Below are 22,962 nucleotides of genomic sequence, written 5' to 3'. Positions count from 1 at the left end.
GATCCTTCTAAATCTCTGCAGTTCTATGTCTTGCCATTGGGAATTTAGCCAAACAACTGTCCTTAATCTCAATGGAAGTTGTGGAGTTAAATCTCCCAATCAGCTCTGAAAGATCTCAATCCGAGGTTTTGGAATGAATGTAAACTCTTGTGCCTCAGGGCACAGAACAGTCTAAGTAATGGGCGTTAGGAAGAAGCTTTCCCTACGGGCAACGCATTCCAGGACAGCCTTCTGCAGTTTCTTGCACCTTCCTCTGAAGCATCTGGCCACACTATCAGAGACAGGATACTGGACTAGATGAACCAATGGTCTAATCTATTATGGCAATGTCATTGTTCCTATGCATCATATACAGTGTGATCATTATCTCTGTACTGCATGACATATCTATATATGTAGCCCAAAGTAGCACTGGCCTTCTTGATGCCATATTGCACTGCAAACCCATGCCTATTGGCCTGATTCTCCACAACTCTGCACCTACTATAATTATTCACTCCTACCCCGACTGAGTGCAAAGCACCTGTGAAACATCAGCACTGGTATAAGAGACCGTAGATTTCTGTAGACACATTTTTATACCTACCTTGCACAGGTGCAAGTGACTACACAAGGTATAAGGCACTGGCAAATGAGGTTCCAATATGTATTCAGAAGGGCTTTTCCAGCATTACTTGGACATAGGTTTTGCCCTTAATCTGAACATAGATATTGTGTATTTTCCCCAGATATAATCAGCATGCACTTTTCAAAACTGAATCTTATTTTATCCCTTTTTCCACATGGAAAATTGCCATATAATGCTAAATGATCTGTTTTTGGTAAAATTCTTCTCTTGTTGACAAAACAAAAACTGTCAATTGAAAAATTTTGGTAAAAAACTAAAAAAATCCCACACACATACCCAAGAACATTTTCCACAAAGTTGCAAACCACATTAAATTATTTCTTTCAGAGTTTCTCAGAGAGAATATTTACCATTTTCTGATCAGTTGTGATGCTCAGCAATGTGGCCCCAGTCCAGCAAAGCATTTGAGCACAGCTGAACTTTCTTCAGAGTAGCAGCCGTGTTAGTCTATATCCGTAAAAAGAAAAGGAGTACTTGTGGCACCTTAGAGACTAACAAATTTATTAGAGCATAAGCTTTCGTGAGCTACAGCTCACTTCATCAGATGCACACAGTGGAAAATATAGTGGGGAGATTTTATATACACAGAGAACATGAAACAATGGGTGTTACCATACAGAGTGTAACAAGAGTGATCAGGAGAGGTGAGCTATTACCAGCAGGAGAGCTGGGGGGGGGGGAGGGGGGAGCGGGACCTATTGTAGTGATAATCAAGGTGGGCCATTTCCAGCAGTTTACAAGGACAGTAGGAGGGGAAATAAACAAGGGGAAATAGTTTTACTTTGTGTAAAAAGAAAAGGAGTACTTGTGGCACCTTATAGACTAACCAATTTATTTGAGCATAAGCTTTCGTGAGCTACAGCTCACTTCATCGGATGCATTCCTTTGTGTAATGACACATCCACTCCCAGTCTTTACTCAAGCCTAAGTTAATTGTATCCAGTTTGCAAACTAATTCCTATTCAGCAGTCTCTTGTTGGAGTCTGTTTTTGAAGTTTTTTTGTTGAAGAATTGCCACCTTTAGGTCTGTAATTGAGTGACCAGGGAGATTGAAGTGTTCTCCGACTGGATTTTGAATGTTATAATTCTTGATGTCTGATTTGCATCCATTTATTCTTTTATGTAGAGACTGTCCAGTCTGGCCAATGTACATGGCAGAGGGGCATTGCTGGCACATGATGGCATATATCACATTGGTAGATGTGCATGTGAACGAGCCTCTGATAGTGTGGCTCTGATAGTGTGGCTAGTGTGATGTGATTAGGCCCTATGATGGTGTCCCCTGAATAGGTATGTGGACACAGTTGGCAATGGGCTTTGTTGCAAGGATAGGTTCCTGGGTTAGTGGTTCTGTTGTGTGGTGTGTGGTTGCTGGTGAGTATTTGCTTCAGGTTGGGGGGCTGTCTGTAAGCAAGGACTGGCCTGTCCCCCAAGATCTGTGAGAGTGATGGGTCATCCTTCAGGATAGGTTCTAGATCCTTGATGATGCGTTGGAGAGGTTTTAGTTGGGGACTGAAGGTGATGGCTAGTGGCGTTCTGTTATTTTCTTTGTTGGGCCTGTCCTGTAGTAGGTAACTTCTGGGTACTCTTCTAAATCTCCCCACTATATTTTCCACTGTATGCGTCCGATGAAGTGAGCTGTAGTTCACGAAAGCTTATGCTCTAATAAATTTGTTAGCCTCTAAGGTACCACAAGTCCTCCTTTTCTTTTTATAGTTGAATTTGTGAGCAGTCCCATTTCTGTACCCCTGGCCTGCCATGTGAAATGTATAAAGCTCTTAGGTTTTCACTTTGCAGCACATGGTGCACACACAGCACAAAGGGAAAGAAGCAAACCATCGCAAGCACTAGCAGGGCTGCTCAGCAACATTGTTTTTTGCACACTGCCCTTTGCCAAGTGAAACTTACCGAAAAGTCTGGTCAATTTCAATTTGCAGGTCAGCACAGTGGACTGGAGCAATGCAAAGGAAAACCTTGACCAGGGAATGAGAAAGATTATCACAAATGGGAAGGAAGCAGAGGCTAGAGATTGATGAAGGGGAAAAACAGAGATACAGAAAAAAACAAATGAAAAATGCATGAGGCACCAGGCCAGGCATGGTGAGGAAGTGCAGACAAGAGGAAAATGAATCAATCAGAACCAGGATGGAAATGCTGCTCCAGCCAGACAAGAAAGATAGAAAGACTAACAAATCACACAGAGACAAAGAAAAATGTGTTCTTTTTTCCCCAGGACCACAAAGGAGAGGAAGAACAAGCAATTTATAAATAAAATAGAAAGAAGAGTATGAGTGTGTAAATATACGTTACTGTGTCTTGGCAGCACCTGATCTCCAGTTACTGTCACTGTTTCCCCCTTCCCTGCATTTGTCCTATGCAGTTAGAATGTTAGATAGTCATACAGTCTCCATAATCCTAGTTGTCCCTTTCTATCAATCATATGCAAGACTTAGAGCTCAGAAAGAAAAGAAAGAAAAAAAAAAGAGTCTCTTCACCTTGTTTATTTACAACTTACAGTCCAACCCAAACACAAGTCTTGCAGCCCCTCCACCCCCCAAGACTCCACAGTTCTAGTCCCTTTGGCCCTTCCAAGTGCACGGAGGGGGAAACCCTGGGATTTTCCTCTCCTCTCTTATATCAGAGGCTTCAGCCCTGAAGCAGGGCCTGGGTCTGTTTTCCTTGTAGTTTTCTCTTCTTAGTTTCTCAGGTAAAGCCCTTCACAGACTCCATTCCCACCAGGCTGCTACCTAAGCTACTGTGGCAAGCTACCACTCAGGTCTCATCTCTCCCAAAGTGAGGGTTGTACAGCTACGTTCTGTCTTTAATTGCACATATACCACATTACTGTTGTAATCAGTGGGGTTTCATATATGTAAATGACAGCTGAATCTGACCATGCATTTCAAAACGGTGTGTGGTAATCCCTATCACCACCTTGCGGTGGTAGTAGTACTCCATCTTTTTATCAATATCGTCTCTTCCTTGAAGTAGATCTTCAATATATATCCCCTGGCCCCCGGCTTGAATGTGGTTCACATGGTCAGTCACATGGTCCTTCCCAGTCAAATCCCAAAGGACTAAACTCTTTGCAGGTGGGACCCTGCACCTGCACTCCTCTTAAAGGCCCATCTCATCCTGTGACAATGCCCTTTTTATTGCAAATAATTCATGTGCTCATTTCTTATGCACTACAACTAATAAACATAGAGGAGAAGATTTGAGGGAGGGAGGGAATAGACTGGGAGATTTGGAGAAAGGAGGATAAGGCTGCGACGCTGTAGTGCTTCAGTGTAGACAGCACCTATGTCAACGGGAGGGTTCTCCCATTGGCGTAGTTAATCCACCTCCTCGAGAGGCGGTAGCTAGGAGGTCGACAAAAGAATTCTTCCATTGACCTAGCGCTGTCTACACTGGGAGTTAGGTCAGTACAGCTACATCTCTCAGGGGAGTGGATTTTTCACACCCCTAGGGGCAGGTCTACACTACAGCTTGGATCAATGCTCTGAGAGTGATCCACCAGCGATTGATTTAGCAAGTCTAGTGAAGACCTGCCAAATCAGACAGTAGATCGCTCTCCAGTCGATCCCTGTACTCTACCCCCAACGAGAAGAGTAAAGTAAGTCAACGGGAGAGTTTCTCCCGTTGACCCCCCACGGTGTAGACCCCGTGGTAACTCGACCTAAGGTACGTTGACTCCAGCAATGTTATTCACATAGCTGGAGTTGCACAGCGTAGGTCGACTTACCACGGTAGTGTAGACATAGCCTAAGAGACGTAGCTATACAGATGTAAGTCCCTAGTGTAGACCAGGCCTAAGAGAACAAGATGTGTTTGGGAAGCTGGAGGAGGGGAAATTTGAGGAGAGAGAAAACGAACACTAGTGACAGGAAAGGATTCTGGAAGGAGATATGAGAGACAGGGTTTGGGGAGAGGGAGAAAAGAAAAAAGCAAAGTACTGTATGTTTGAAAAAGGAGAAGAGATTGGAGTAATTTTGGACAGGGCACCAGGGAAAGTGAGGAGAGAATGAAGAGCTCGGAGGTAAGAAGGAAAGAGTGAGATGGGTTTGGAGAAAGGGTTCGTAGACATGGGGAAGGGTGTGAGTGGGTCTTACAGAGTCTAATTTAGTGTAATCTACCCCTTCTTTTGGCCCACCTTGGAGTTCAAGTCACACTAACTTAGAATCTCTTAGATTCTGGGGAAGAAATTCAGAGGTCACATGTACTGGGTGTATGTCAAGAGTATAAATTGATCAGCCAAAAGGTGCAAGTTTCAGTATTTTAGATTCCCTTAGATTTAAATCTGAATTTGAACCTAACTATTTGGCTATGTGTTTTTATTTTTTTTAACTCTACCACTAAATAGTAAATTTAAAAAAATAAATGACCACTTGTGTAACATTTATAGATCAAAAATACTACAAAGTCATCCCTATTATAACTCCATTTAGGTTGTGTCTTCTGGTTCTGTAGCAGTTAAACAAATATTATTCACAGAGATCTTTGATGACATCATCACCATCACTGCTGTACACACAGCAATCAAAATTGCTATTGATTCAGCTCTCTAAGAACAGGGAAAAACAAAATCAATACCTACTTCACGAGGCAGAGGAAAGTCTTTTTTTTTTTTGCTGTTTTATCAGTTAAGAATTTTTCAGAAGCTTTTGTACTTGAAGATTTTGCATCTGATTTGAATTTGCCATATGCATATTAGGCCCCCATCAACACTACAAATGCAACTATAGCAGTGATTAGCTCCTGAGACAAAAAAACAGTATAATCCCCATTTTATAGATAGGACGCATAAGCATACAAAGATTAAGGACTAGCCTCTCAAAGGTGCTGGGCACTGATGCTCCCATTAATTAAAACTGAAGCACAGAGGACTTGCTCAAGGTCACATGAGCCTGTAGCAAAGTCAATAATTAAACCCACATCTCCTGAGTCCCAGTCCAGTGCCTTTACTACAAGATCATCCTTGCTTCTATGAGACCACAGTTTTAATGACCCTAATGCTACCTCTGATTCTGCTGGACTATGCTGCTAGAAACTTTCAAAAAGATACAGAATTATTTCTGCTGACTCATGCTGGCACGTGGGTCCTACTAGTTTACCCAGGATATACAGGGCATCCCTCTTTGAGGGAGAAGGACCTAGAGGCAGGAACAGAAGGGTCCTCCAGAACAAACCATATGAACAACAGGTTGGGGAGTGCTTACATTGAGGTTTACATGGTGGTGGTATTGTATTTTAAGTAAACAATAAAGGAAAACCACAGAAAAACAGTGAGTTTGGCCCATAAGCAGAGTATATATACTTTGGTTAGAACCTGGGAGGAACTCCACTTGTTTACCTCCCTTTTTAGTTTATAGTGGGGACAGGATGACATGACTTAAACTCTTGTGATACAGTACTCCAAACAAGTTTGATAAAATATGTTGTCCCATCTTGCTACAAAGAAAGTAAAATGTGTTACAGCACAGATGCCCTGAATTGCGCCAGACAAACTTGGATTGGCACAGTTAGCGCTGTACCATAGACAGGCTCTTAATCAATCAGTTTTACCAAGTCAAGAAATAAAGACAGGTTTCAGAGTAACAGCCGTGTTAGTCTGTATTCGCAAAAAGAAAAGGAGTACTTGTGGCACCTTAGAGACTAACCAATTTATTTGAGCATGAGCTTTCGTGAGCTACAGCTCACTTCATCGGATGCATACCGTGGAAACTGCAGCAGACTTTATATACACACAGAGAATATGAAACAATACCTCCTCCCACCCCACTGTCCTGCTGGTAATAGCTTATCTAAAGTGATCATCAGGTTGGGCCATTTCCAGCACAAATCCAGGTTTTCTCACCCTCCAACCCCCCACACAAATTCACTCTCCCGCTTACATGAGCATTCAGGAAACAAAAGTAAGGAGATTGATTATTTGGCCTATTTGAAAAGAAGCTTCTTGAGTTGTAGAAGTTTGTAATTGTAATTTTACATACCAGTCCATAAATCTTATGGTTATGATTCCCTTGTTATACTTCATATATTTGCCCAGCATCACTTACTTGTAAGCAAGGTACTTAGATGGCACAATTTTAACTACTAGTATTAGGTAACTAAACTGCAGAATACCACCAGTGCAGAACACCCACAAGTTGCCACTAAATGATGCACTGACTAAATAGTGGAAGTCTGCTCAAATAAACTCCCTATTCTTTTTCTATCCCTAGGCCCAAATATTCTTAAGAATGGCTTCTACCTCCTGTGCATCAAAATCTAAGCATGACCATTCTTACATTTCATGACTGCCGTGCACCAGGGACTGAATCACTACCCTCAAGTGTACTAGTTACAATTAACCCCCTGACATGTAAAGCCACTGAGTTAGCGAGGGAAGAAGTGAAGAGATAAATCAGCCATACCAGATGGCTAAATGCCTTGAACAGCTAGAAGGCGTATTTAAAATTCACTGTCATGATTAAAATAATGTTATTTTTGTTGGTCAGCAATGCTATCTGACAGTCAGTTAATCTTGTTCAAAATGCATGGCTCTTCAGCAAGAACTACTAAGCCATTAATATCAGGGATGCTGAGTAACTGCAAGAAGAATGAATTTATAATTCTTCTCTCAAACACCAGAGTATTCTGAACTGAGAAACAGCAAATGACCCAGCAACAGCTTGTATTGCTATTAAGATACTTTATATTTGTCAACACTGAAACAGCTATTCCAATTCTTTTGCCACTGCTACTCAGACAAAAAATAATCAGTTCAGTAATTACTACCTGAAAATAATTTTACACTACAGATATGAAATAACAGCCTTTGGGAGAATATTTTAATTGTATTCCATCTTGCTGGACTGGACTTGAAGTTATGTCACACCACATAATGTTACATCCCATCCCCATCAACATTCAAAGTATGTCGTGACAGATGCAGATGAAAAGGTAATTTGACATACAGCCTCATCAGAAATTGTCACCTGATTGAATACACCATTATTCTGATACAAAAAGTTATATGCAAATCAACCGGAAAACAAGCTCCCAGTTTTTGGCGAATGCCTTAAACAGTGTGTCTACATCCCTCATCTGTTGCAATAACCCCACAACAGCAATGTAGGCCTATGGAATCAGGAGACTTAACTATTTTAAATCCCTCCCAGTTGCTTCCAGCACACCTCCTCCCCAACTTGCAGATAGTGCTAAACGCAGCAGCACCCCTATTCACTGGATTGAGGAGCCGTGAGCACATTGCACCTGCTTTTACTTCTGGGGGAATTCTGGCCAAAAAATTAAAAATTCTACACACAGTATTTTAAAATTCTGCATATTTTGTCAGAATAACACAATATAATCACACCCGTTTCAATTATTTTGGTAATTTATTTCAAAATACCTGTCAGCAAGTACGTCTAACAATACAGACAACAAAAAAGATTTGGGAAATGTTTTTTAACAAATAGACTCCTTACTAGGTGTATTAATATAGAACTTTGAGTAATAATTTATTTAAACTACAATACAGAACCCCGTATTTCCCACAAAGGCTTGGTAGAATCAGGGTTAATGGAGGAGCTGAGGGACAGGGAAGTAATTGCTGGGAAGGAGCCTGGGAGTGAACCTGGAGGGTTGTTGGATGTGAGTGGGAGAAGTATGGAACAGGGCTTTTTGGGGAAAGATGAGGGGAAGGGATTGTTAGGGAGTTGGGGAGCCTAGCCCAGGTAGACCCTGTCCCCATATGTCCCTTCACCCCCTCTCCTCATCCCCATGTGTCCCTGTACTCCCACTCAGCCACCTCTCCTACCCCCTGTGGCCTTGCACCTCCCCACCCCCCATATGGCCCCGCACCCCAATTCCCATTCAGTTCCTGCCCCTGTCTAACCCCCTACTAGCCCTTTTGACCCCCAGTCTATGTGACCCTCCAGCAGCCCCATATGCCCCGCTCTGTCTCCCCCATATCCTGTGCCTCCTCACCGTGCCTTGAGGGCAGGATGTTGTGAGGAACACAGCCTCTCCTCCTCCCTATCAGCGGCTGGCAGTTCCAGCCTGTGAGATGGCTGCCCTCTGTTTGGGTGCCACAGCATCCCCTGGTGACCAAAAGGCATAACTGCAGTGCCTTTCTGGTAGAATGTATTTTCTACAGAGAAAAAAAATCTGCTGGGAACATGAATTCTGCACATGTGCAGTGGCACAGAATTCTCCCAGAAGTAAATATGCATTCTTTATACTAGCTGCCTAGTGGTGGATTGATTTTAAGCCGGCCCTGTTGAATTAACAGAGAGGAGGCTGGCCCTGTTGGTTTAATAGGGAGGAATCTCTATATCTGAACCTCTTAGTCATGGTTAAGGCTACGATTTAGTCATGGGTATTGTTAGTACAAGTCATGGACAGGTCACGGGCAATAAACAAAAAGGTCACAGGCCATGAATTTTTGTTTATTGCCCATGACCTGTCCATGACTTGTACTAAAAATACCTGTGATTAAATCTTGGGCGGGGGGGGAGGGTGGATGTCCTGGGAACCACCTGAGCAGCTGGCCCTGGAGCCAGCTGCTTGGGCAGCTGTGGAATCAGCCACCCTGGCTCCTGCAGAAGTCATGAAAGTGACTTCTGTGACCTCCAAGACAGATACAGAACCCTAGTCATGGTGAATATCTGTGCTCAGATCTACCCACAGTTCAAGGGTTCTAATGTTGAATCTTAGATTCCTATAACAACTCAGTGTATAGCACTCAATACCTGCCTCAACTCATCTCTTCTTACTTTTAAAACGTCTGAAAGTGTTACTTTAAGAAATTTTTTCCTTTGTATTCACTGTAGGCCCCTATGGTAGACCAGTCCCTTCCTGCTCCCTTTTTTACTGGCAGCACATCCTTTGGCTTTTTAATTTTTTAATCCTCTTTTATTTGGTTTGGTTTGTGATGGGTTTTAACTGCATTGTACTTTAAATTATTCATGCAACACCTTGAGTGCCTCGAGAGAGGTTAGTATATTATATATAGTGTAGCAGATACATAAAGTGAAAAATGTCAATGTTAGAAGGAGTATAGTGATCACCATTAAAAAGTCAGTATTTGCCAACTGACACCATGGTTATCACAGTTATTTCCTGTAAGCAGAATCTGTGGCTGCTCAGATACCGCTGTGTATAAATGCTGACAATAATAGTGACTTCTCCATGTGTATCTGTGTACTTGTGTGAAGAGAAAATGGTGATAAGAGGGAAAACAAGGGAAGAGAAAAAAAGAACCATTGGAGACAATTGAAGAGGCAGTAAAACATAGACCGTAAATTGCCCTGGGGATCCACACGAACATTGTGTGTAAGGCAACCATTGAGGTTTTGGACCTGTGAGCTAGTAATTAGACCAAAAGATGAAGTTCAGCAACAATGACCTAGGGTGATCAGATTTGCAAAGTGAGAAAACAGGACACCTATTGCTGGGGGGGGCAGAAAAAAGAAAGAGAGAGCTTTGGTGGAGGTGGGTTCAGTGGAGGGATAGAAGGGTTTTGGAGCTGGGGGGTTGGGGTGGGGAAAAAGAGAGAAAGATGTCTACTCCTTCTCCTCTTCTTCAAACAAGCAACCCTCCTTCCTACCCAACCATCGCCTCTTTGACAATAAAATCCTGGACAGATAAAGTTAAAACAAAGGGTAGAGTTGGAGAAAACAGTGTTTGCTAGAGCTGACTGAAAATTGGGACATTTTTTATTAACATTTTCTCTTAAAATGTGACCCTGTTTTTGTCAAAAAAAATATTTTTCAAGCAGCTCTAGGATTTACCTCTCTAACTGTACCTCTGAGGTGGGAGGGGGTCTCACAGTCCCAGGCCTTATACTATTTTTCTAGCCTCTGGGCTAGATTTCTAACTGGTGTGAATTAGCATAGTCCCTGACTACCACCAATGCCAACTCACACCAGGTAAGAATCTTGCAAGAGGACCTGCTTTCATTTTTTTAGACTGTACCCTGCTCCAAGTTCTATTTTATTTCTTGCTCTTATTCTCTCTCTCTCTCTGAATTCTACTCCTTGTGGGATGTTGGTTCTTAAATATTTATCCTGTTTTGAGCTCTGTCTTTCTTTCTCACTTTTTCTCTGCTCTTTTCTTCTCCCCGCTCTATCCTTCCATCAATCCTCCCCTTCTTCTCACCTCCCAGTTCTCCCTCCCATCTCTCTCTCACACTCTCTCACTCACACACACACACACTTTGCCATACTCATTAACACTGTTTAATTTCCTAACCTTGGACCCGATTCTGTCCCCTGCAAGACAGGATGAAACTTCATGTAGTGAGGAAAATCAGGCCAAAACACTGCATTTACATTAGTGTTTCAAAAGGAGGGTACATAGGGGTAACAAATATAGCTATATAAAAAAGTATTATAATGGCAAAGGACTTTCTTACATTCTTACAAAAATTTGTCATAAGAATTTGGGAAATTGGAGACAGTTACTTTGTATGTTGCTCCCTGAGAAACTGCTTAAATTCCAGCAAACAGATCATAAGTTTCTAATAATCTGAACAACAGTAGTATGCGCACCTCAGGCTAGCCTGAATCAAAGTTCCTTGGATTCAAATGTTTTGCTGGCTCTGGATGCATACAGGGACCACTTACCACTCAGGCACACATGTAACAGTCTCCAGTGCGTGGGTTCAGACCCATCTTGACAAACACACCTGTGCCCTGACCCCACATGCCTGCAATGCCTCTAAGTGTTTGCACAGTGGCTTACATGTCATCTTTGATGGCAATACTACAGGTAAAGCTCATTTTAAATGGACTTTTTAGCCTTGTCCACTGATTATTCCAGGACTAAGGTTTGCCTTTGTATCACATGTAACAATACAGCACATCTTCCTCCAACACTTTCGGATGCATTCTGTCAGATGGATCTCTGATCCGTCTGCACTGTTTCCTATGTGAGGGGGAGGGAGGCAGGAAAACTGACAGTCATTGTTGTTCCACTCCATCGCCTAGGCTGGGAACATAACACCCAACTATGCAGAGGAGAGGAATACTTCACATACAACAGCCGCCCCTCTAGCAGTTTAAGGAGTGACACTGGCTGATTTTAAAGAGAGACTGAACAGTTCTCCGTGATGATGTATTTGTTGAGTGACAGTGTGCTAGACTCAGAGGAATAGTATCCATAGCAGAGGCCTCCAAGATGTGGAGTCAAAAGAAGAGGGATGGAAATGTAGGGCTCCACTCTGGACACAGGAGACGTCTTTTGGGGTAAAACGGTAAATATCTGTTAAATATAACTTTGTAATTTGGATTATTCATAAACTCAGTTGGTTCCTCAGCTAAGATAGTGAAGTACAGACACATTTTTTTCAACAGCATAAAGAAATGTATAGACACCTGACATCACTTTTGTGTGAGATTCTCCTTTTATAATACAAGAATGTATGCCCCAGGATATCAGACAGACAAGGTGGATAAGGTAATATTGGACCAACAGAAGTTGGTCCAATGAAAAACACTACCTCACCCACCTTGTCTCTGTAATAAACAAATGTCAGATTACTATCATTCTTCAGATATCAGCTATCAAAATCCTTATTACTACTGGATGTGACAAGTTTCAGAGTGGTAGCCGTGTATGTGATGTGATGTGATGTGAGATTGTCTGTGTGCCTTACAACCTTGTGTGTCAATCAAATATCCAATCCTGAATGACTCTGCTGTGAGATCTGTGTATGACAAAAGCATTTCACTGGTAGCAATAGATTTGAAGATCAACATTATCAAAACAAAATTCTGCCTTTTATATTTAAAGCAGATAATGAAGCTTTCACACATGCTGAGTTGCACCTGTGATACCACTGAGATTTTTGAAGTTTATCTAATATTAGACATGTATCCCAACTTCAGAATTTGCATCCTGATTTTGAAGAAATGTGGCTTTGTTTTGGTCCATTATAGAGATAGGGATCAGTTCTGACATTCAGATCTGAACTGCATTCTGAGTCTGAACACCCACAATATTGATTTGTTTAGGGCTATTTGTAGGTTAGACCTCCCACTTTAAACTCTCAATTTAACTTCACTAATAAAAAACATTTAAATTTAAAATTTAGTCTAAATAGGTGCACTGGAAAATGGGGGGGGGAACCTATGTTTTAGGGGACTAGTGTGGGAGGGAAAGCCCTTCTCCTCTGTTGGTTCCTGCTTTAAAACCAGTCCTAGTCCATGTGACCAAAAATCTACATCAAAGGTGTGTAGTAGCCTATCCAAAATAAACGATGATTGAAATATTGTTCCAACAGGTGTCCAGAAAACCACCACAATATTTTACAGTACTTGGCAGTCTAAACAAAGAGTAAATATTGAATGAGCATGGAAACTGAATCAATCCTGACTTCAAAATTAGTTGGATCAGAATTGAGTTACATTAGAAGAGCAGTGTGGGGAAGTCTAAACAACAGGGGCCCATTCTGTATCTCTTATGAAGACAAATAGATGACGACAGACTCCAGAGTGATCTATCCAAGATCTTTCAAAATCCTTACATTCACTATAAACACATTTGTATTTAATGTTTAACAGTCATAGACCAGCCAGGAATGTTTAAGAGCAGAGCAAAAAGAGTGGGTGGCGGGGGGAGCGGGAGGGAAAGAATGAAAGATGTGAACAGAAGAGTGCAAACAGATTCTCTTAAATTCTGGGTACAGAAAGAGTACGTGGAAGGAGATAGACCAGCAAGAGATGTCTGGGGAATTGGAGAAGAGCAGCAAAAACAGCTTTTTCACTACACTGACCTCCTTTGTAAACCACTTCAAGGTCCACTGATGAAAAGTCCTATAGAGGAGTGAAGTATTATTATTTCAGATCATATAACATGCAGTTTGATTCATCCATGGAGAACACTGGCCTCTGCCCCAGCAGCAGAAAGTTCACCCCGATATGGGTTTGAGGAAGCAAAAAACTTCTGCAACCTCTGTACCACTGGCCAACCAAACCAGCCCCAGAAATGGATGAGTCAGACCAGGGAAGTGGTGTGGTCGTGATGCCCAGAGAAAATGCTGATTAAGTCTCTTCCCACGGGATTCCCGTGGTGCCTTAAAAGCAATTTAAAGCCACCATCCTCTTGTGGAAACCTCAGGGGAGGGCAGCAGCACAAACCCTGCTTGTTCTCTCTCATAACATACTGGTATGGGTCACTACGGTCACTTTCGGTACCCCCCACCACCAATGTAGGTTAATCAAGCCAGTAGATGTTACAAGTGTACAGGTTATTGAGAGAAAACTTCAACCCTGTTTTAAAAGGCTGCAAAAATCTCAAGGGGTTGGTAACAACAATTTTAATTTTTTTATCCTTTCCTCCATCTTCAGATAGTGACAATGACACCACTAAAAGAAGGTATAGGGGAATAAGCCAGATCAGCTAATGGCACGCTTCCTAAATAGGGAAATGGACAGAAGCACCACCACAATAAAAGGAAAGGGAAGGGGGAAAACGTTATATCATTAATAGAAGGAATACAAACAGTTTAATTGACTTTTTATCATTGTGGGACATATGCATATCCATCCATGGGCATCGGTGGGGACATATGCATTCTGTGGGATATCTAACTACTGAAGAAGCATAAAAAATGTGCAGACTTGGGAAAACTGATGTATTTTTAGGAGAAAACATGTGACTCATTACCCCTTCTCACCTGGTATGTTACCTGCCAGATGGGAAGGGATTATTTTTTTCTTGAAACAAGACAAGCAATGCAATGACTGAGGGGAAGTCACTAAGGATAAACTATCTAGAACTAACATCACGAATGGGAAATTAAAGTAAATCCCTAGACAGGCAAACAAGTCTGTAAAAGTACCACCCCAAGGGGGAAATTGCATATCCTGGTTTTCACCAGGTTCAAAAGGCCCAACAAACACAGAACTAAGACTTGTATAAAATGGGCAGCCTGCTACGGACATAGGGTCATTCTCACTCTACGCAAGTACTGATTTGACTCTGGAACCAAGAAAAACTGACCCTGCAAAGGGGGTTTGAAGGACTTTGAAACCTACCAGGGTTTTCATGTGGAAAATGACACCTGGAAAGGCACTTACATATAAGCTGTTTATTGTTTTCAAGATAGGTTTTCTTTGGAGTGCTTTTGTTCTAAATAAATACTTTGCTTTATGAAGGCTAGTTGGCTAACCCTGGCATAGCTCCTGGGAAAGAACAGGACAGCGAGTGCTGAACTAAACACAGTGAATGGCAGGAGCAATTGCAGCCTATATTCTATCTGGAGGGAGGGGACCGCTAGTTTCCATACCGAGAACAGTGATGGCTAAAGGCCTGAGACCTAAGTGGAGTGTCCTCAGGCAAGCCTTGAAGGGGCAATGCTTAATTTGTGCCAGGGCTTGCCAGGGCTGAGCCTCAGCACGTCTAGGCTTGGCAGTTCATAGCCCCACCACCTCTGGGCTCGCTGCATCAGTTATGAATGTAAAAAAATTGCTTGATCCCTGGCAACTCCGTCATTACAAATTAAGTGCTGTGAAGGGGTCAGAGGCGCTGTTACCTTAGGAACTGTGACAGAAAGCATTACAAAAAGATGTATTCAAAAGAAGATATAACTGAAAAATACTCCCTAGGTACACTGAAAATACTTGGATAAAGGACCATGTAGCATCTATATTTTATAAAAATGTAATCAGCACAAATGACACATTCTCTATCAGGACAATATTTCACCTTCCTCTATGTGTGAAGCTTCAGTTGCAATTTAATGGAAGCTAATAAAGATCCAACAGAATATGTATCTTATTATTCCTAATGAACAGTATCATCACACAAAGGGCCAGATCCTGCAAAATCTCACTAACGTAAGCTATCTCTACTTGTGCAAGTAGTTCCACTGAAGTCACTGGGACAACTTGTGTACAGTCGTAAATCCCTCCTAACCAGCAGCAAGGAAGTGTCTCTTCTTTTCATGAGCTCAAAGGTAGTCAAGTGAATTCACCTCATTGAGCAGGCAGTAAGCACTCTGCAGGCCAATTGGAATTTTAAGGCTCCAGGACAGTTAGTGAGGCTGAGCAGAATTAGGGCTCAATATCTAAGCTAAATTTGTATCCACTAAAATAAAGGGGAAAAAACTTGATACATTGAAAAATGTAACCATAAAGCATTTCTTCAAGGGTGATCAATTTCTCAGAACCTAGGTGATAGTTTAATTTAATCGGGGGAAGAGCAACAGCATAGCATCAAGAGCAATGGCCCTGATTCAATGTAAGGGACAAATTTCTCTTTGTGCTATCAATGTTTACTTGGCAGCCTCAGGAAAATAAACTTGGGAAACAAAAAACCTTCTGCAACAAGTCAACAGTGAGATTGTGCATAATCAAATTATGGGAGGTAGTGTTTTGTAGTGTTTAGAGCAAGGACATATTGTTTCTATTTCTGAACTCTACTGACACTGTGTGACCTTGGGTAACAAGTGACACGTAACCGCTCTGTGCCTCAGTTTCCTCATTTGTAAAAGAATATAGGATGTGGCCCTAGGATGTGCTTGCTAAAATATTCCATAGCAGGATGGGAACTTTGATTAGCAGACAAATTATATCAGCATAGGTATATACACTGCGGGCTAAGGTTACTTTTCTTATTTTGAAGGGTGGCTTTAGTTATTTTACTTCTTTTTTTCCCTCTTTCAACATTAGTGAAAGGGATAAGTAAAATTAAATGTGGGAGGAAGCACAGTTTAGTGGTAAAAACACAGACAAGGAGTCATGAGATTTGGATTCTATTGCCAGTTCTGTCACACACTTGCTCCATGACCTTTGGCGTGTGACCTTCTCTGCGTCACCATTAAACCAATCTGTTAAATGGAGACCACAACATATACATACTTCACTGGGCTCTTGGGAGGCTTCACTCCTTAGGGCCAGGCAGACTGAGCTTGGACTTTCAGCAAGTGCTGTTGAGTAGGCAGTGCAAGGACCTTTCGTCTCCTTGCATTGCCCCATACAAGAGCCCAGCACAACTGCAGTCTGCAAACTCAAGAGAGGGTAGAGACTGCTCCATGCTTGCACTCTAAGAGCACAAGTCCGATTAAAGGGAACAATAACTGCAGGAGCCCCGATCATTGCTCCACACCGTACAGAACAGCTGACCCACCGCAAAGATAGAAGCAACCCTATACCATCATAAGCATGTGTATGAGCAGCGTGCACATTCCCACTGAGGACCTTGAAGCTCCAGAATGGCTTGTACCTTTCTGAGGCACAATCCCTCCTGGGTTCCCCCAGAGTGGTACTGCCCTGTGCTGCACCCAATATTGTGCGGTGCCTGAACCACCTTTTGGCTCTGTATATGGCATCCTCAGATGGAAGGTGCTATCACTGTTCCCTCTAAGCTGTGCGCATGTGCGCACGCACACAGATCCTAAACCCCGTGCACACAGCGAAACACCACATGCACAAAAATTTGCACAGAAGAAATTTTTTGCGCACACGGCCTGTCAAAAATTTGCACAGAAGAAATTTTTGTGCACACGGCCTGTCAAAAATTAGAGGGAACATTGGGTGCTATAGAAGTGCACAATATTATTGTTTCAGAGGAACAGCCGTGTTAGTCTGTATTCGCAAAAAGAAAAGGAGGACTTGTGGCACCTTAGAGACTAACCAATTTATTTGAGCATGAGCTTTCGTGAGCTACAGCTCACTTCATCAGATGTTTACCGTGGAAACTGCAGCAGACTTTATATACACACAGAAATCATGAAACAATACCTCCTCCCACCCCACTGTCCTGCTGGTAATAGCTTATCTAAAGTGATCAACAGGTGGGCCATTTCCAGCACAAATCCAGGTTTTCTCACCCTCCACCCCCCCACACAAATTCACTCTCCTGCTGGTGCTAGCCCATCCAAAGTGACAACTCTTTACATAATCAAGTCGGGCTATTTCCTGCATAGATCAAGGTTTTGCCAACATTTTTATGGCTGATTTAGAACAACGCTTCCTCAGCTCTCGTCCCCTAAAGCCCCTACTCTACTTGCGCTATATTGATGACATCTTCATCATCTGGACCCATGGAAAAGAAGCCCTTGAGGAATTCCACCATGATTTCAACAATTTCCATCCCACCACCAACCTCAGCCTGGTCCAGTCCACACAAGAGATCCACTTCCTGGACACTACAGTGCTAATAAACAATGGCCACATAAACACCACCCTATACCGTAAACCTACTGACCGCTATTCCTACCTGCATGCCTCCAGCTTTCACCCTGACCACACCACACGATCCATCGTCTACAGCCAAGCTCTGCGATACAACCGCATTTGCTCCAACCCCTCAGACAGAGACAAACACCTACAAGATCTCTGTCAAGCTTTCTTACAACTACAATACCCACCTGCAGAAGTAAAGAAACAGATTGATAGAGCCAGAAGAGTTCCCAGAAGTTACCTACTACAGGACAGGCCTAACAAAGAAAATAACAGAACGCCACTAGCCGTCACCTTCAGCCCCCAACTAAAACCCCTCCAACGCATTATTAAGGATCTACAACCTATCCTAAAGGATGACCCAACACTCTCACAAGTCTTGGGAGACAGGCCAGTCCTTGCCTACAGACAGCCCCGCAACCTGAAGCAAATACTCACCAACAACCACATACCACACAACAGAACCACTAACCCAGGAACTTATCCTTGCAACAAAGCCCGTTGCCAATTGTGCCCACATATCTATTCAGGGGACACCATCACAGGGCCTAATAACATCAGCCACACTATCAGAGGCTCGTTCACCTGCACATCCACCAATGTGATCTATGCCATCATGTGCCAGCAATGCCCCTCTGCCATGTACATTGGTCAAACTGGACAGTCTCTACGTAAAAGAATAAATGGACACAAATCAGATGTCAAGAATTATAACATTCATAAACCAGTCGGAGAACACTTCAATCTCTCTGGTCACGCAATCACAGACATGAAGGTCGCTATCTTAAAACAAAAAAACTTCAAATCCAGACTCCAGCGAGAAACTGCTGAATTGGAATTCATTTGCAAATTGGATACTATTAATTTAGGCTTAAATAGAGACTGGGAGTGGCTAAGTCATTATGCAAGGTAGCCTGTTTCCTCTTGTTTTTTCCTACCTCCCCCCCCCCCAGATGTTCTGGTTTAACTTGGATTTAAACCTGGAGAATGGTCAGTTTAGATGAGCTATTACCAGCAGGAGAGTGAGTTTGTGTGTGTATGGGGGGTGAGAAAACCTGGATTTGTGCTGGAAATGGCCCACCTGTTGATCACTTTAGATAAGCTATTACCAGCAGGACAGTGGGGTGGGAGGAGGTATTGTTTCATGATTTCTGTGTGTATATAAAGTCTGCTGCAGTTTCCACGGTAAACATCTGATGAAGTGAGCTGTAGCTCACGAAAGCTCATGCTCAAATAAATTGGTTAGTCTCTAAGGTGCCACAAGTCCTCCTTTTCTTTTTGCGAATATTATTGTTGTTAAATATCTCTGGTTAAAAAGCTGAACAAGGACAAAAAATAACAATTAAACATGTACAGTAAGTGTCTCTTATTTAATTGGCTTAACATTCTTGTTGTCTTTAATGGCTGCTTAATTATGCTGATGTCCCCTAAATCCTCCATTGTATGAATTTCCTTGGACTGCCACTGCAGTGATTGGTATAGGATAAGGCAGAATTGCTCCTGTTTACATTTTATTTCGCAGTAGTTGTTTCATCTCCCAGGAGAAAAAAGCCAGAAGCATAAGAACTTGCAAATGAGTGCTTCATAGAAAAAAACAAAAAACAAAAAAACAAAAATCGGACCTCACAAGAGGACCGGAAAAAGAATTTAACAAATATCTGTTTAGATACAACACTGACTACTCTCTGACAAACTTGACTGCAAATGAGAATTATTATTATTTATTCAGTGGCTGCTGTGAGTGGTCCAAGGCCCACCAAATTGTCATGACATTTTACACCAGCAGAGGATCTGCCCCATGGTAAAATGCTATTTCTATTCAAGTCAATGGCAAAAACAACCACAATTTAACCCTAGATTTTAAAAAAAAACTCACCTCCCATTTTGGCACCAAAATAAGTTGCCAGCATTTTCAAAACAGCTCTGCAAATTGGATTCTGGGCTCTTTGGAAAATTCTCACAATTGGAGCGACTGAGCATTTCAAATTCTGAGTGTTTTTGAAAATCTGGCCCAGCCAATCCCAAGTATATCATTGCTAATTATCATAACTATTATTATTCCATATCAATCAACATACTGTTTTAATAACTGCTTCCTAATACCTTCCCTGAGAAGCCCAAAGTAAGCCCTGCAGTTCATTCAACACCCAGGAATTGCCCTCCCCACCAAATGACCAGGAACTGCACTGTGAAGGCTGGTTTCAGAGTAACAGCCGTGTTAGTCTGTATTCGCAAAAAGAAAAGGATGACTTGTGGCACCTTAGAGACTAACCAATTTATTTGAGCATAAGCTTTCGTGAGCTACAGCTCACTTCATCGGATGCATACCGTGGAAAAAATATGCATCCGATGAAGTGAGCTGTAGCTCACAAAAACTTATGCTCAAATAAATTGGTTAGTCTCTAAGGTGCCACAAGTACTCCTTTTCTTTTTACTGTGAAGGCTGTGAGCTTTATTTGTATCAGACTGCCTTATAAGGAGAAAGACCATATTCTATCTGCTTTTGGTCCTCAGCGGCCTCTCTTTCCATTCAGTTTTCCAGAACGCTGCATCCTTATTCTAGGCTGCCTTTCAACCAGGGACACAAAGGGCAAAGGCTGCGGAGATACAGCCCAAGGCCCCCCTTGGGAAAAGATTGGGATTCTTGGGTGACAGTCCAACAGCCATTCAGTAAAAACCAATTGACTCCGGCACCCTCGACAAGCCACCAGGCGGGACTTCCAGCTACAGCCCCAGCCCTGGTGGGAGAGGGACCTGTCGGTAGCTACAGACCCTGCCTGCACGGGACGCTGATTGACGTGGCTGCGGAGCAGGCTGACAGGCACCTTCTCCCAAGGAGGGACCAAGCCTGACGCTGGGGGGGTCCCTGACTAGGAGGCCCCGGCCCCCGCCCGGCTCGGGCTAAGCCCAGCCCGCCGGGGAAGGCGACAGCGACGCGCGGCCCGGCTGCCTTTACCTCCATGCCCAGCTTCTGCTTGAGCACCAGGGCGGCGCACAGGTAGCCGGCCCGGCCCACGAAGAGCTCGTCGGAGCCGCGCTCCAGGAAGGTGACGGGGGCGCAGACCTGGCTCAGCTCCCGGAACCGGCCCAGCAGCCGGCCGAAGTCGGGCAGCCCCAGGGCTTGGTAGACGAGCGCGGCCACCGCGTAGACCCCGGCCCCGCCGAGCAGGAAGGCGGCCCGCGTGTCGGCGTCCGGCTCGCCCCGCTCCTCCTCGTAGCGCACGCAGGCGTCGACCAGGCGCCGGGCCGCCCGCAGGTAGGTGTCCCGGGCCGGGGCCAGGAGCGGGCAGCGCGCGGCGTGGTGCAGCATGTAGGCCACCCCGGCCAGCCCGCCGTACAGCCCGCCGCCCCCCGCCGCCCCGCCGCCCTCCAGCGGGGGCACCTGCTGCAGGATGCGCTCGATGGTGGAGGCGACCCAGGGCACCACCGCCTCGTGGGGCTGCCCGGCCGGCAGGCTGCCCGCGTAGTCACCGAAGCGGTTGGCGAAGCAGCGCCTGCTCTCCATGCCCCCCGCCGAGCCGGGCTGCAAAGCCTGACACCCGGGGGAGGGGTCCCTGCTGTAGCGGAGGAGCTGGGCGAGCAGCCCGCGGCGGCTGCACCGAAATCGGAGCGGTGGGGCCCCGGGGGGAGGGGGTTGATTCAGATTAAAAATCCGTCCCCGCAGCGTTGCTCCCTTCGCGAGCCGATTGCCAGGACTGGCTCCAGCCTTGGTTTCAATGGCTCGGAGAAACCCCCCTCCCCTCCGCCGCCTCCTCCGGCTGCTCCCGCAGAGACTCTGCGCCAGCAGGAGGCCGCCTCGCCCCGGCCCCAGATGCGGCTGTCAAGCGGGGGGGCGCATCACCTGCCCGAGCCGCTCCCCGGCCCCCCCGCACCCTTAGCGGGGGGCGGGCGAGGAGACAGGAGGGAAGCCAGTGGACCGCTGCAGCCCCTGGCTGGCCCCGATCGGCGCTTCCTCACGACAGGCAGAGAAAGGGGAGCGTGGCTTGGACTGATCCAGCCCGACAGCCTGGCTAACACAAATCCAGGAGGACGGCGACCCCGACAGGCGTTTGGATAATCCTGGCGGTTTTCCCTTGTGTCTCTGTCCGCAGAGACTAGGTTTGCCAACTCTGGTTTGGACCTATTCTTGGAGGTTTCATTAGATGACATAATTTTTAATTAAAGGTTAATCTTTAATTCCTGGAGACTCTAGGACAATCCTGGAGGGTTGGCAACCCTAGCAGAGGCATGGTGGATCTCCCTCATGGTGGTACTGCAAGGGCAAGCAGGTTCCTGGGCCAGGCTCTGTTCTTTGTCCACTGCAGCTGCCTAAAGGGGCTGTAAACCAGCAGAAACAGCTCCCAGGAAATTCCCCTAAGGGGGTTCCCTGCGCTCTCCCTTACCCCTCCTTATAACTTCTAGCCTTGGGGTGTGTGCCAAGGAAGAGGTGAGTGGTCAGAGTGCAACTGAGCTGCAGCTGTTCTTGGCTGTGGAATAGCCCTTAAGGGGCCATTGCAGCCAAACATAAATTAGAGCATATTGGAAGCCAAACAGGCATCCAGCAAAACAGAAGGTAGAGAGGAGATGCAAATGTGGCAAAAGTCCCCGTTGACTCTCATTTCCTCATTCCTGTGTCATGCAGAGTTTGGGAGGAACAGAGATGCTGGTCTATTTTCAATGGAGTAACTCATCCTGATTTACACCAATACTGTAGAGATTCCGCGTTTTAAAAATATAGCTCTCAACAGCTGTAGTACCAAATACTATATATGGTCAGGGCCATATCTTTCCCTTCCTATGTGAAGGTACACAACATGAATGCACTTACCTTCAATGATGTGTGACTTCTGTCCTCCTGTTGATCTCCCATGCAGAAGGTGGGGCGAGTGATGGTATGGAATGGACGTAGTTCATGGTCTCTGTTCCGCACAGAAAGCTGAGCCTTTGTCTACAGTATGGGTGCTACTACAGCAGCGTAGTTATGTTGCTATAACCCTGTAGCATAGACACGGACTACAGCTGCAGAAGGGGTTTTTCCATTGCTGTAGGAACTCCACCTACCCAAGCAATGGTAGCTAGACATAGCTGTGGCACTCGGGGGGGGGGGGGGGGGGGGAAGGGGGTATGGATTTTTCACACCCCTGAGTGCTGTAGCTATATTGACTGAAGTTTTATGTGTAG

At 44.4% G+C, this 22,962-nt stretch overlaps 1 protein-coding gene across 1 annotated transcript in view; it reads right to left on the bottom strand.

Annotated features, from left to right (window-relative positions):
- The window catches only part of LANCL3 (LanC like family member 3), a 48,711-nt gene extending 26,829 nt beyond the window's left edge, over nucleotides 1–21,882 (bottom strand). The window contains exon 1 of the mRNA XM_073358123.1: nucleotides 20,759–21,882. Coding sequence (XP_073214224.1) covers nucleotides 20,759–21,307 — 549 coding nt within the window. The 5' untranslated portion in view covers nucleotides 21,308–21,882. The remainder of the gene's footprint in view (nucleotides 1–20,758) is intronic.
- Between the last annotated feature and the right edge of the window lie 1,080 nt (nucleotides 21,883–22,962).

Source organism: Lepidochelys kempii, chromosome 1 (genome assembly GCF_965140265.1).
Source record: "Lepidochelys kempii isolate rLepKem1 chromosome 1, rLepKem1.hap2, whole genome shotgun sequence".
NCBI classification, from domain to species: domain Eukaryota; kingdom Metazoa; phylum Chordata; order Testudines; family Cheloniidae; genus Lepidochelys; species Lepidochelys kempii.
Note: the sequence above shows the minus strand (reverse complement) of the source record. Positions and strands in the feature narration are given on the sequence as shown.